General features: G+C 38.9%; 1 protein-coding gene across 1 annotated transcript in view; it reads left to right on the top strand.

The window, feature by feature from the left end:
* The first annotated feature begins 963 nt into the window (after positions 1 to 963).
* Positions 964 to 15,754, top strand: part of LOC112961897 (AP2-interacting clathrin-endocytosis protein-like) — a 36,586-nt gene continuing 21,795 nt past the window's right edge. Inside the window, exons 1-5 of the mRNA XM_026057590.1 lie at positions 964 to 1,070; positions 1,150 to 1,359; positions 10,898 to 11,166; positions 12,085 to 12,202; positions 15,312 to 15,401. Coding sequence (XP_025913375.1) covers positions 964 to 1,070; positions 1,150 to 1,359; positions 10,898 to 11,166; positions 12,085 to 12,202; positions 15,312 to 15,401 — 794 coding nt within the window. The remainder of the gene's footprint in view (positions 1,071 to 1,149; positions 1,360 to 10,897; positions 11,167 to 12,084; positions 12,203 to 15,311; positions 15,402 to 15,754) is intronic.

The raw sequence follows: 15,754 nt of genomic DNA, 5'->3' as shown, positions 1-15,754 counted from the left end.
TACCAGCCTCACACTTGAATGTTTCACTGAAAAAAAAAAATCTTTAACCTCTTTGTGCCCTAGCAATAAACTTGAAAAAACTGTTCCTTGTCTCAGAAGGATGTTGTAAAGCTACTTCTATTGTCTGCAGGGCAGCGAGTTCAATTGCTCGGTAAGAAATCCCTTGCTGGACTGCAAGAGCTTTTCTGAAGGGCTGGGGAGCCCCTCGCTGCCGGGAGCCCCGGCCCGCCGGGAGCCCTGGCCTGCTGGGAGCCCCTGGCCTGCCGGGAGCCCCTAGCCCGCCGGGAGCCCTGGCCCGCCAGGAGCCCCTGGCCCGCTGGGAGCCCCTCGCTGCCGGGAGCCCTGGCCCGCCAGGAGCCCCTGGCCCGCTGGGAGTCCCTCGCTGCCGGGAGCCCCTGGCCTGTCAGGGAGCCCCTGGCCCACTGGGGCCCCTCACTGCCGGGAGCCCCTCGCCACCGGGCCTCGCTTCTTCCCCCCTTTGCAGGTGATTCCTCCTCGCTGTTACCATGAGAGTTACAGGTAGGCGGACACATAACCGGTAATAATCGAAAGCCTTATTCTGATTTTTAACAGCCTGTGACTTTGCCATGGTAACTGTCAGGGGAAGCACAGGAGCTTACGTAAGACCCCAAGCGTTTATATTTGGAAGGGGCGAGGCGGGAACAGACGCGCCCCTAGGCGGCCCGCAGCCGCGGTGCGGGACCGCAGCGGCGCCGGCGCCGGCGGGCGGGGCTCTGCGCGGCCCCGCCCTCAGCGCGTCAGCGCCAGCCCCGGCCGCGCGCGGCCGGCCGCGAGCCCTCATTGGCCGAGACCGCTCCCGGCCCCGCCCCGCGAGAGGGCGCGGGGAATGCGCCGCCGCCGCCGTGGAAGGGCTCGAGCGCTGCTGCCTCCGTGACGCTCCCGGCGTCGTAGCGAGGGACCGTTTGTCCGTCCGTCCGTCCGTCCGTCCGTCCCCGGCGGCACATGGCGCGCTGCGGCGGCGGCGCTGCGCCCAGGGGCCCCGGCGCGGCGGCGGAGCGGCAGCGGCTGAAGGAGGCGCTGGCCGAGCAGCTGCGGCAGGACCTGGGCAGGTGGGCGCGCGGCGGCGGGTAACGGCCGCGGGCGGCGCGTAACGGCCGCGAACGGCGGGTAACGGCTGCGCTCCCGCAGGCTCCTGGTGGAGGGGACGCGCGCCGACGTGACGCTCCGCGCGGGCGGCGCGGCGCTGCGGGCGCACCGGGCGGTGCTGCTGGCGCGGGCGCCGCGGCTCTTCGGCGGCCTGGGCCTGGGCCTGGACCTGGGCCGGGGGCGGCCGCCCCCGCCCCGCGAGCCGCTGCGGCTGGACGGCGTGGGGCCCGCCGAGCTCCGGCGCTTCCTGCGGTAAGTGCGCTGCGGCGGGCGGGGGTGCGGCGCGGGGCACCCGGGCTTGGCCGCGGAGCATCGCTCCTCGCACCGGCCCGGGAGCCCGTGTCTGTTTTGTTTTGTCTCCCCCCCCCCCCAATAGTTTTAACACTTATTTTAAAACTTTCCTATTCCAAGCGTTATCTTCGCAGCCTTTACATCTCCTGCAGTGTTTGCAGAGGACTTTCCTCCAGCTTGTTTATTTACCTCCGCCTCCCTCCCTTTGCAGACAGCGTGCAGGTATACTCATCACCATAACATGGTTTCACATGGTATGTAAAGGCTTTGTAACAGAACAAGAGCAAAAGGCAGCAAAAATCCTAGCTGCATCCTTGAAAATTGTCAGTGGCTATTAGTGCTATTGTTAGCAAGACAACATCATGAAAACAACAAAGAAAAACCACTCTTGTCATGTTTTAAAAAAAAAAAGTTACAGACTTGGAAAGTGAAGAGGAGCTCTGAGTGGCACATTCGGTGGGAAATTGCATGGTCATCACTGAAGTCGTAATGATCCCTGGTGTGGGGCAGAGAGCACAGCTTGCTGCCTAAAGTGAGATCCCAGAGCGAGGTGTGCTGAGCCATCAGTGCTGTGTGTGGGCTGCTGACTTCCCAGGGAAGATCAAGACGACTGGTGCGAGGACCAGAGTGCAGGATTTTCCCTTTGCCAGCTATTAGCATGTATCTGAAATCCCAGTTGTCCACCCCAGACTGTAGGTAAGTACATCAGGGGTGTAGGCTGGTGCCTCCACTGGACCCTGCAGTCCTCCCTAACTCTGTGCCACTAATTTGTCTTTTGAAGAACTGAGCAGCATTTGCTTTCCTTTAACAAGGCTGCGATGGTGCTATCTACCTTTTCTCTAACAGCACCCAAAACRATGCCCAAACACAAAATGATGCCTTGAATTACAGCCTGAAGTTGACTGGAAGCTAGCCTAGTTCTTGGAGCATATGTATCACCAGGATGAGTTGTAACAAAGACCCATAGGTACAGCTGAGTTGCTGTCTGAGAAAGTTGTGGTCTTCTACAAAAGTTATAGTTTTTCTGCTTATGAATACTGTTTCTCCTGTAGAATAGGAGAAACAATACTAGGATAGCATAGAAGAGCTTATCAAATCTGTAACAAAACCTCTTTTTCCTTATTTGTGTTTATTTTTTTATTTTTTTCAGCCTCCCAAGTAAATACGATCTTTTCCAAGGGATTTAGTTTGGTTTTGTCTTTTTGTTTTTTTCTGGCTTGTCTTTGTGAGACATACTTCCTTTGAGCCTCTGTCTCCCTTCATCAGGAGAGATAAAGGGTGTGTGTCACTCGCATGCTGAAGGCTGTGCAGCTCCTGTTCCCAGACTTCTGGGGATTTTTGAGCAGGATGGGAGACATGATGAACTTCATGATGATCTTTCCCCATAACCTCTGAGTGAAATAAATGAGCAATTGAGGACTGGTTCATTTCCTTTCCTATACTTGCACTGTCTGAGGAGCTCTTTTTCACCAGGAAGAAACTGTTGGTCGCTACAGGTAGTGCAACGTCTATATTGTAGACACTGTTCACCCTAAGTTTTTGCCTGATGAAGCTAGGTTAATGTTGAGTCTGCCTTCCTGCAGCTTTCTGTCGCTCTTAAAAGCATCACTTGAAAGSGGTCGCCAATTGCAAGCACGTCAATGTCAGACGCTTGCTCAAGGGTTCTGCAGTCTGCCTCAAGAGAAGCAAGCAGCGTAGCATTCCTAAAGGACAATAGTCTGTCATACATCATTAATATCTTGCCCTCTGAAAGAAAAATTGCTTTTTACCCTTTGTCCCATCAAATGTAAGAGAGTATACAAAGACATAGAAAATATGTATTTCAGTTGACTAGCTTTTGTGGTGAGGATGGACTGTCAAACTAAAGCATGTTAGGGGAATTTATTTCTTGATGCTGCTAGGATAGGAGAAAGTACTCTAATAATGCTTCTTTATAGGTTTGGAACCTAGTTTTACTAATTCATACCATTTACAGATGTATTCCTAGAGGCAATAACTAAAGCAGAAAACAGAATTTCTTTTTAACATCACTGAAGAAGGCATAGGTATTTAAAAATATATATATGGTCAAAGCATATCTATGTGAGACTAATTCTGCAGAGAAGCATTAGGGATCACAAACTTTAGAGCAGGAGTATGTGGACTATATATACATGCTCTTAACAAAATTCTTGGTCTCAGTTCTGCAGGATTTTCTTTGTGTAAGCAGGTCTGTAGCTCTAACTGTAAATTTTTCTTTCTCCAATTCATTGTAATTCTACCATACTTGTAAACTAAAATACTGGCTGGTAGAACTGGTTTTTCATTAAGCCAAAATAAAACTTTTTATAAACAAAGTGGTTAGAAAATATTTTTTTTTTCCATTAAAGTATTTTGGTGATCTGTGCCTTGGAGTGCAAGCCTGCAACTTAGAATCCAGGTGTCATTAATATCAGGTGTGCTGTCATCCCCATGAAGATCTGCCCATCAAAAAGCATTATAAGATTCAAAAAGCAACTTGCATATCCTCAGTTGACAGACTTGTTAGAACTTTGTAACTGCAATATCTAAAGCTTGTCTGTGCTTAGAATATCCTGTGCCTGAACCATATTTTTCTTGTTGTTGCAGCCCTGATTTGATAAGTATTCTCATTTTTAAGTATATTACTGTAAATGTTAGCCCGCATGCTGCATTAGACTATGGGTGGAAAGGAGGAGTATAATTAACATAAATCCTTGTTCCATTGTACGACCAGAGGAAAAATCTCTTTCCTGTATGTGTATATTATTTTATATTGTGTGCAATATGTCACTCTTCTCCTTTAATAAGCTTATGTTTATGCTAAGCTTTGTATGGCTTAATTGCACTGTAGTGTTTCAGTACTGGTTCAATTATTTTAAAAAGAGGTTTCAGTCTGGAAAAGATGACTTTAGAAATGAAAATCTAGTTATTACTCTTACTGTCTCTTGATATGTATATTGAAGGGATCTGATTTAAGGAAGGACAGAGAAGGACCTAATGACAGTCAGATGAAGTAAAAAAGCAATAAATATAGATCAAATACAAAGGAATACAATTGTCATTGTGACATTTACTGCCATGGGGGTTAATTTGTAGCATCAGCACTTGATTCAAAGTAGACTGGCGAAGGCTTTGACCTTGTTATGTTTACGCAATTCTGTATTGGGTAGCACAGGGATGCCACATCTAGTTTAAGTGCTGGCAAAAACATTCTTGAAGATAAACTGCTAGACAGTATGACAGTAACTTCTTTCTGTACTCTAGGTGCACCCTTCATTTATAGAATAAATTTTAGATGGTAGCAACCACTATTAATACAACAGATATCCTATAGCATTGTTCCAGTTTCACCTGTCACTTAGTCACACCTCTTGCAATCTCACAGCTGCTCACATCTGTCAGAATCTTTCCTATGTGCAAGGAAAAAAAAAATCAGCCAGAAGGTGGAGTATCTGTCAACATTACAGGACATTAGACTGATATTACAGAAGATGATGGTTTAGCTCTATTTTTAGTTTGGCCTTCTCTTGCATGTGAGGTTTTCATAAAGCAGTTGCACCAAATACAGCATGACTTGCTTTGTTTTTGAAAATTTATTTTTTTTATTAATTATCATTTATAGTTCCATAGTGTTGGATTACAAAGTAGGGAAAATGGCAAGTACTTCCTTAAACAACTTCTGCATAAGATGATCCTAACTGCTAGCTACCTGTTTTTATTGTCCCTGTTAGATACTGGCCACCTCARAGAGAAACGTATGACTTCTGCAGATGTACTCTGAATTCTTTTAAGCCTACACCTCAGCCATCTTACCCTTAAAATATAGGCTTCTGCATTTTCCTGTAGTGGGTTGTGATTGCAGACCAGTCTATTTCAGAAAGAGAGGAGCATGCTTAGATTTTTTTTATTATTATTTTTGATCCATGTTTATATGTAATCTCAATTTCAGAGGGAAGTTGAGAAGCTAAACTGTCAAGTAGCAGTATATTCAGTATTTGTGTGATATTAATCTCTTCCTTAGGAAAACACTGTATCTCAATGCCATGGATTTATGCCAAAAAAAAAAAAAAAGCAGAAAGGAAATCAGATTTATGAGAAAAAGGCAGAAACCTTTCACTGGAACAGTGATTGCCTAAGGACCGGATTCTTCTTCTGCTGAAATGAATAACTTTCATGAGGACTTCGAAAATTGAATTGGAATCTGCATGAGGCAGTGAAGCAGCTGATGTTGCATCTCATGAGAAGAAATTTACTGAAATATTCCACTTAAGAAATCAATTATGTTAAAGCAACCATCTTAGCTACAAAAATCAAGCAGATGGCTCTTTTAGCAAATCTGAATGGAAATGGAAGGATCCTAAGTGATTCTGGTGGGCTGGGGTTGCACATGTAATGTGCCTAACTTGTGCTAACAAAGATTCACTGCTATAGGTGTGTTGCTGAAATATAGCAAGTTCACCAAGGTTAAATACAGCACACAAAAGTATTTGCTGCAGTTGGGTTTGCTAAGGACTTCAATACATTTAAATGATGGGCAGGAGTTCATAGACTTTCTACATCTTCAGTGTTATTTATCAGCAAAAGTTAATAATAAATCTTGTTTTTATTTTGGTATTTTATTGTGATAACACAGTCTTATTGTTTTACTAAAATGTATCATTTGGTATTTTAACACATGTACAGAAGGCATTTCAGTGCTATCTAGTTACTACTTGAAGTTTTGATGTATGCTATATGAAGTCCTTAYTGAAAACAATCCACAACACTTCAACTTGTAATTAAAAAAAGTAGTATTTATGTTTTGTCTGTGTCCATCTATTTTATTACTGCCCACGCTACCTGTTCTGGGGATCTGTATTTGTCCCTCCATTCTAAAGTTGCAATAGTTCATTTTTTTCATATTTTTTCATATATAGGACATATAAACTGATGCACTGTCAAACAGCAGAAACTCCCCTTTTCATACATGGCAGACTTCTGTACTGGCAGCTTCATGCTATCCATAGTGTTTAGTATTTATGATTAAGAAAAACTTTCAAATTAACAATTAATTAGTTTGTGTTGCTGGCTGGATTTAAGATAGAAAAAAACCTCTCTCCTGGCATCAAAGTCTTTTGTTCAAGCCTGGTTTGTAGTCTCTTTACTAGTGTTCTGTGTGAATCTGGGAAGATACACAACATATCCACAACACACATCCTGTTTAAACAGCGAGTGTATAAGAACTCAAAAGCATTTCTGTAGTGCCATCAATGAATAGAGTGCTTGTATGGATTTCTGAAAGCCCTTGGCCTTGGTAGGAAAGGCATGTGTATGTATAACTTTAAGGCAAATGTGGGTAAGGAGAAAGAAGGCAGGTAACAGTTTCCTCCAGGTAGACTCTCAGTGAAGAACTCTCAACTCTGAAAGCAAGTCAGATCTTCTGTAGGGAAGATTTAAAAGGTAGAGTTTGTTTGTTTTTTTAGAGTTGGTTAACCCTTAAATCTAGTGTTCTTTCATCCAGGCTCACAATTACTTTGGGACCATAGGACTGGCTGTCCTAACAGCTTTCAGTAAGGCTTGGTGTTAATTTCAGTGACTGCAGGTATTTCTGGAAATGACATCAAAAATATGTTCCTCATACCTTTAAATATGGTATCTCATTAAAATAAAGCCTGCCTTTTCCCCTCCCTTGCTCCTCTGTGCCCTCTCTGTGCTAGTGTTTTACAACAATTCTGTTTGGGATCTTGTCAGTCTTGCCAACAGTGGATGTGGCCCACAGTAAGGAAACACCTTTTAATTTAGAAAACTAACAGAAGTGGGCCATAACTCAGAACTCTGTTTCAACTCAAATATCCTAGGATTTTTTGTGATTATATTTGTCTTTTTTGTTTTTTGTTTTTTGTTTTTTTTAGTGGGTATAAAACATACATAATATAAGGCATAAACAAGCCTTATTTGTTTCTAATCAATATTTCTGACTCTTTAGTTGTTTTGAGAACAGAATTGAATGATTGTGCTTCTGATGAGACTATGTTTTTCAAAACCATGTAAATTCATGCATCCACAATTGATAGAAATGGATGGGCCTTAAAGAGAGATCTTTGTCTGAGAAACTTCCCACAGAACTTAGACTAAGTGATGTTGAATAAGAGAAAGCTTAATTTCAGGGTATCTTTCAAAAATGAAACTGTGAATGAAATCATTTAATGCACCAAAATAACCTGTGATGGGCTATTTTGGGTTTTCCTGGTATTTTGCAAGCTACCTGCAAAGTACCTGCTTTTCTTCAGAGTGCATTTTGAGATGTCTGTGTAGACTGTGTGCTGTTACACAAATGAAATAACTTAGTACTAATTATACTTTCTGTGAAGCTGATCACAGTGAGTATCATCTAGTCCAGATTCCTGATCTTCATTAGATAGGTATGTTGAAAGAATTGAAACACTGTTTATGTCTTTCTAGTTTACTTAGATGACACTGCAAACTGCTTTCCTGTAAATACTTAATTCAGTTCAAAGCTGGTCAAGTTCAAAGACTTCCTTCTCTTAATATCTGCTCCTGATTTATAAAAGAAATTTACACCTTTATAGAAACATAACTTCTTATAACATACTAAACCAAGATGTCACAAAGAATGCTGACTACGCCAGGTGGTCTGGAACAGTAAAAGCTGTTCATAGCATGGTAATTTTGCATCAAAGGTCCTGGTTTCTTGCAACTGTGTTTTAAAGAGATGGATTTATAGTATCATGAAAACATTAGAGCTCCAAGATCCAAGCTATGCATTTTGCTGTGTATGAAATACTTCCGCAGCTTTTACTTAAACAGAAAGGCATAATTTGATATTCTGTAGAAGATGGTCTAGAAAACTTCATTCTGCCTTTAAAAATGAGTCCCTAAAATACAGGATGTTTTCTGTAATGGGTTTTAAAAAACTGCAGAATCTTCCCTCCTGGAAAGAACAGCTAAAGGGATTTAACCGAGATAATGAACACTTCTAAAAGATGTGCTAAAAACATTATTGGTGTCTGTGAAATAGAATAATGTATATGCTCCATTAGACTTAAAAAGTAGTGAATTTACAGTCTGTATGAAGCAGGACTCTTATGTGACATAGAGATGTTTTGCTGAGCTTTTGAAAGTAATTAAGCCAGTACTGTGACAGGATTTTTGAAATTAGCCCCATTCCATGTCTCTTTAAAGGAAAAAACATATTTTGAGTGGAGTAACTTTTCAGATTTAAAAAAAAATTACTTTATTGTGGTTTAGCAGCATGTCATTTTGATTTATTTGCAGATCCCTACAAATTTTCTATTTTTGGTAATGGTGCCACTTTTATTGAATAAGCTTAGTGACAATAGAATTGTGTTCTTGAGCTTCCTTATGTAGATCATCTGAAAGACTGAGGATTCCCAGAAGACTGTTGTCTCATTGCCTAGATTATCAGATTCCCTATGAATATGTTTTTCAGTTACTAGCAGTGAGAAAGCAGTAATGTTAAAATTATGATTTTTTGGCAAAGCAGTGTATTTGATTCTCATTCTTCCTCCTCAAAGTACAAAGTCAATTTGTACTGTCTTTACATGTTGAATATGCCACAGATCCCAAACAAGGGATAAAGTTCCGATGTAAATTTAACCTAACATATTAAGAATGGCAATTTACTTGCAATGAACCTACACTAGGAACCTTCCTGCGGTTTGTTTCGCATTCAGTATATGTTACCAGTTTATTACTACTTTAACTGTAGCATTTGTTTACATCTGCTAAAAATGAAGGGAGAAAGTTGGAATGATTTTTTTGTCAAGTCATGGCTGTAAGTGGCATTGCCCACGTGACTAAGAGATGTTTCTTGGAAGATCTAATGCAGACAACCAACCTGAAGATGCAGAAAACTAGCTACTTCCTTGGAATTCTGAAAATTCTAGGTTATTTGAGTTCTACTCTGAATTTCTACTCCTGAGTCCTACTGCAATAGAACTGTAAAATACAGATGTTAAGCACTGAGAAACATAGTCAGGTGGGAAATTGTGTGGAAGTCATAGTCTTAAATTTTCTAAAGAATTGCAATGTCTCTGTGTTCCAGCAGGCAACCTGTCCTGTTCTTGGTAGTCTGGCTAGTTATTACCTGTCTTTCTCTGATGTCTCATGCTATTCTTATGTTGGGTTGTAATGCATTGTAAATCAGAAAAGCAATAGAGGGTTGGGCCAACTTCACAGGTTAGAAGTTTTACAAGCACATTTACATATAACAGTCTCAAAAATCTATGTAAAGATAGTAGCAGGGACACCAGCCTTACTATTTCAACATGAAATTTCATTTCTCCTGTTTACACATATGCCTGGCCCTTGCTTTCTAAATCTAGCAAAATATCAAAACTCCCATTTCCCCGATCTTCCTCACAGCTTCTTGTAATTCATCTGTTGGTGAGGACCCTTATCACATTACACAAAAGAAACCTACCTAACTATCCTTTAAATATAGGACGTAAGAAGGAAGGTTGCTTCTTTGTATCTTTTCTCTGCCCCTTTAGAGGACAATGTTCAAATATCATATTCAAGTTACTGTGTCCCCAGTCTTAATAATAAATCCTCTCTGCCATGGAGTAAGTGACTAAATGCAAATCTGTAAGTATATGTCTGCTAAATCCAGAGTAACTGTAGCTCTTCTGTTAAATTTTGTTAACTTCATCTGTCTGGTATGAAACCACTGATTAAACATGTTATGCATTCACATTCACTTTTTAAGGCTCCATTAAGTTGCTGAAGTGCAGTATCTTTCTATAAATATGAGATCTCTGCAGTCGCAGACTGCGGGCTTTGTTAGCCTTTCCAGATCTTGATCCAAAAATAAGCTGGTGAAACAGATGGGAAAGTGGGAAGCTGGAATTACTAAATGGAGAAAATGAAAGCTTTTGGGTAAGCTTGACTGCAAATTTTCATGCTTTCAGGCGTTTAATTTCCTTTGAAATTGAAATTTAAATCTCAAAATTTTCTTACAGTTCTGTATTTGTAATTTTGATATTAGAAGCTTTTTATACTTTGTTTTTGTAAATTTGATGATGATATTAAAGGACAATCAAATGCTTTTTCTTGGTCCTACTAAGATTTATAAAACAGTGAGCTGTCATTAACAAAACAAAGGGTTTGATTCTGCTGTTGCCAGTAGATGATTATAACAGATGGGCAATACAGAGCAGACAAAAACTTTATTAAATAAAAAAAGTTAAGTGAGAGAGGGAAACTTTGTTCCTGGCAACCTGATAATAAATTTTATTTGTTAGAATATACTAGTGCTGCATTTTGAACCATTACAGAAATATTTGTTTGCTTTCACAGAAACACTGTTTAAAGACTTTTATTATTATTATTATTATTTAGCTCTGTCATCACTGAACAGTCTAGCTATTGTTTTCTGTTCATGAACCTTGTTAAACAAAAAATATGTTGTCATTTTGAGCTGGATCTTTTGTTTTGGTCAATTAAAAACTACAGGAGTAAACTTAGTGTCATCTTCTAGGCTTGTATATTCATCTGATATAAATCTTAAAGAAGCTGAAGAACTAGCTATGATGAAAAAAATATTGGGACCCAAATTAATACAAGAAAACGAGATTGCTACTCTTCAGAACACTCAGATAACAAATGTTAATTGTCTTGGAGATGGCAAAAGAACAACAATTAAGCAGAATTCTCTAAGTGGAGCTATGCCAAAAGAAGTTGCTTGTTCACCTTGTATTGAAGAAGAAATTCCAGGAGTCGATGCAGAAAGCAAGAAAGCTATGGCAGGTGGGTTTGGAATTCTGTTTGTTTTTTTTTAACTAATTATCCCAAAACTGTTATTGATGTAAAAACATGAGAAAAGGTTATAGCTATTGTTGTAACACAGCTAATATGGATATCCATTACTATGGTCTACTTAATTCTTTCACACTTTGAAAAAATGAATTGCTATAGAAGTTTGGCTGGAACAGTTCCCAGACCAGAGGAAACGTGACAGCACATCAGACATTGGGCATGTACATCTGCATTGTGTCCAGTCTTTTCTTTGTAATTCAGCAAACTTGAGTCCTGAGAGCATGGGACTTCCATAGTATGTAATTTCTCCATTTCTTTCTTTTCCTAGCAAAATTATACTAGTTACACTGTTTTTTATTTTGAGGATTTTGGAATCTTTCAAAGTCATTCAGAATCTTCCCTACTACATCTGTGAATGAAATAAGTAACACTAGGCAATGTATAACTGCATCTACACCAGAGGTGTTGACTGCTACAGCTGTCAGTAAGATATACAAAAAGGTAGGATCAAGCAATATATTGGTTCAGCCAGAAGTTGGTATCACTACATGACCCTATATTTCTTCAGAGTCTACTTTTCTTGAACCGAGAGGTAGCATATCTGTGTAGAAAAATGAACTGGCTGCATAATCTTGTACAAGAATACCTGTAGCACTCTTCTTCCATCGATATCAAATGTGAAGCACTGGTCAAATTTCCAGTATCTCAGTTCAAAACGACAAGTAGAATGCATTTTCCCACTGCTGGGTCTGAAGTCTTTCAAGAAAAGTTCTAGCTTGAATATGTCATGTTAGAATTTTTTATGATGACAGATTCTTCTTTTTAAATATTTTAAATTATCTGTACCCTGACAATAGTCTAGTCTACACTGGAAGAACTCAAAATAACTATTTTCCCTGCCATTTGCAGGTAATTCCAACCTAGAAACTGCATCTGTATTAGGAGAAGACTTAATGATGCTCTACAAGAAATGTTGTTGTCCAGATATTACTATTTGCATAGAAGGCAAAGAGTTTCAAGCTCACAGGTACCTATATTAAGTATTTAGCATAAAAATATTTTAACAGACATCCTTTTAAAACAAAACACTGCTGGTGCCATCTATCTAGTAAATTATTGCTGATGTTGTTCTCAAGGTGTGAACTGTTTTATTTTTTCAGGTTTTCTGTCAGAGGTGGACATACTTTGCTACTAAGGAAAACTTTTTGTTAGCTGCAATTATTCTGAAAACAATCAATTTTTTAGTACTTTTAAGATTGTTGTATACTCATATTATTAATATAAACTTGTGTATAAACACTGTAGGTTTTCTTTGCTAACATTTTAAAAATGATCTGTGCTCTCTGAAGAAAATGAAAAATTATAATTAAACTTATACACCTATTATTTCTGAATAAAATTACCATATATGTAGAAATATTCTGGAGTTGAAATATTTTTTTCTGCTCTTCAGAATCTGTGCCCACAAAATCTGATTTTACTTTGATTACTTCAGTCAAGCAGATGTAAAGATTGTTCTTCTGTCTTCAGAGAGCAGCAGTCTTTATTAGATCTGAAGTTCCACACCATATAAAAATCATTTCTAGCTGAGAAAGCCAATTAAAGGAGCAATATCCTTTTCTTCTTACTTGTATGTTTGATATCAGTCTGCTCTAATGTTTGTATTTGAGATAGCAAACTGGAGAGCTTATTTTTTGTTCATATTGTGTATATTTATAAAACTGAGAGAGCTGATCAAAACCCCCCATTATTTTCAGTGTTTTCTCAACACAAATCCATGGGGGGGTTATATTAATTACATTACATATATCTTTACAGAAGATATGGGAACACAATGATTATAATGGTGACTCTGTTTTTCATTTTTAATAATAAGATTAGGATATATGCAGAATTCCCAAAGTGGAGTGTAGTTAGACATGGCACTTTTCCCTCTTGTCTACACTATAAGAAGGCATGTTCTCAGCTCCAAAATTTTGAGAAACAAATTACTTCAGTGCAGAAAGAAACTCCACAGAAATCTTCAATCAGCAGAGCTTCTTCTGTTTAGGCCACTTACTGCCTGGAGCAATGTATCTAGTCTAGTCAGAATAAAATACATGGCAGTAAATCATAGAGAAAACAAGGATGTTCTGAAACAGGTGCAAGACTTGATTGTTTCAGCACTACATCAGGTGAACAGTAGGAGTCAATAAAGGAAAGCTAACTTTGGGTATAATTGTGGTGAAAGCACCCATGTGATTGATTTATTTTGAGAGGGTTTTCTGGAAGTTCTGACTGGAGACAGTAATGCATGCATGCATGTAAACACACACCGCTTATCTCAGTAGTCCTTAATTTTTTCCAAGAAGTCCTATAAACTTCTAAGAGACTTTGTAAAGTGTAAGGAGGAGTGGTATGAGAGAGTTGCAAAGTTGTCTCACTAGTGCTTTGCTCTAGTCTCTAAAGAGTTCTGTACTTAGCAACATAACTTGTTCAGTAAAAAACTTGTGGCACAATCATTACAATGGGGAAGTACATATAAATTTACTTCAGGCTTCAAATGCATTTGGTATGTCCATGTATTTTATAAATTATTTTATCACTGTTGTATGTTTAAGTAATACATACTTTTCAATAGTATCAGTAGCCATCTTAATTTAAAATGAATTCTTGAAATATCCACTTCAACTGTGCTTAGCCTTGTAGTTGATCTAATCCTGTTCATTACTAAAACTTACTTGGAAGAGACTGATAATATTGGAGATACAGTATTTCACATCTTCATGATACTGTATTACTGTATTTTGTAAGAACAAGAAAGCGAGTGTGTGTGTAAATTCAGAATTTCACATACTCAAAGCTGTGATGTAATACTCATTTAAGCATGGACATATTTAAATCAGATGTGAAGCATTCTGTAGAAGCTTAATTATTGCTGGCTGAATCATTGGAGGAATGTGTGAAAAGTTTCAAATTTGAAGTATTGAGACTTCTGAAGAAGAAAGAAGGGAGAGCTATGAGAGATTCCAGAGTATATAATGAATGGAAAAGAGGGTAAATAACATTCTTCTTCCTCCTACACAAAAATGAGAGTGCACTGAAGTATTTTGGGAGCCAACAAATATAAAACATGTAAAAGAAAGTATTCTCATGCATTTTTTTTTAAGACCACTTTGATTTTTCTGCTACAGAAAATAAATAACGCAGTAATTTTATAAATAATCAGAAGCTTAGTAAGTGTCAAAAACTTGTATGTATGAGAATATCATCTACAGCTACAATAGGCCAGATAAAATGTATAAAGGCTGACACTATAACTGGGGTAAATCTGGAAGGTTAAAATCAAAGGCAGTTTTCATTCACTATCCTCTTCCTTTTGGCCCTTCCATTTCTACCCTAAGAAAAGAAGCTCCTGTTGCAAAGGTCTTCTCTCTGAAGAATCTAACATTGGTAGAGATGCTGAACTAGATAAACTCCTGGCCTGGGGTTTCTTTATTGTCTTTTATGGAAGAAGTAGTAAATCAGATTAGCTTCTTTATATACTGTTACGCCTTTTGATTATAGAAATACAGGGTAGTAGTCTAAACGGAAGTAATTGATAGCTCTTCTCGAATAGTGCTGGAAACACAAATCATATTGTTGGATTATGTTAGCATCAAGTTTGTTTGACCTTTAGCATGTGCTGGTTAGGTGGGCAGCTGATCTGGAATGGCAGAAGTTTTACACTTACCTTTTCATTTTAATAAATAGACATTTTTTTAGTACAAATGGAATTTGAGACAGATTCAGAATAAAATTATTTGACTAAAATGGTGCTGTATAAACAAGGTTATATACTGTTATTTTGTAAATAAAGCAAAAGAAATAAATTTGCAATTTCATATTACGTAAAAAGAGAATGCTTGTGGCAATAGATTTCTTCTGTGTGAATGTTAAAGTCATACTAGAAGTAAGCTTTAACTGAGAAATTTAGAGTACCAATTTTTCTTTTTTCTTTAGCATGTTTTGAAATTCCAAACGTACTGGAAGAAAAGGCATGCAGTATGCGATGACACCTTAATGCGTAAAGGGCAAAGATTTAAGTCAATGTTATCAAAGAGTTTCATAATAAATATTTGTATCTAGTGGAATAATGTTTACTTTTTCTCTCTCAGGGCCATTTTATGTGCCAGATCTAGTTACTTTGCTGCTATGCTGAGTGGAAGTTGGGCTGAAAGCTCCCAAGAGCACATCACTCTTCAAGGGTAAGTGTTGTCTTTGCAAGTCATGTGGGAGCACAGGTAGGCAATTTAAAATCACTGCAAATATGCAGCAACTGTGCTGCATATAGAGCACCGGAGATTAATGTGCCTTGACTTTTTTTAGTGTGATATATTTCCTGAATAGTATTTTGACTTCAGTACAAAACAGTTTGAAATGTATTTGTTAATATTGTCAGATGGTACAGGAAAGAGGGGTGTTTTTTGGTCAAAAAGAGGGTATTATCCTTTTTTGTAGAGCATGTTTTAGTATTCACAGTCTATTTTGCCCTTCTCTTATTTGCCTCATGTCACACATGTCATGAAAAGTACCATAAATGATTGGACAGTGTAATTTA

The sequence above is a fragment of the Apteryx rowi genome, unplaced genomic scaffold, assembly GCF_003343035.1.
Source record: "Apteryx rowi isolate R43461 unplaced genomic scaffold, aptRow1 scaffold_14, whole genome shotgun sequence".
Classification (NCBI taxonomy): domain Eukaryota; kingdom Metazoa; phylum Chordata; class Aves; order Apterygiformes; family Apterygidae; genus Apteryx; species Apteryx rowi.
Note: the sequence above shows the minus strand (reverse complement) of the source record. Positions and strands in the feature narration are given on the sequence as shown.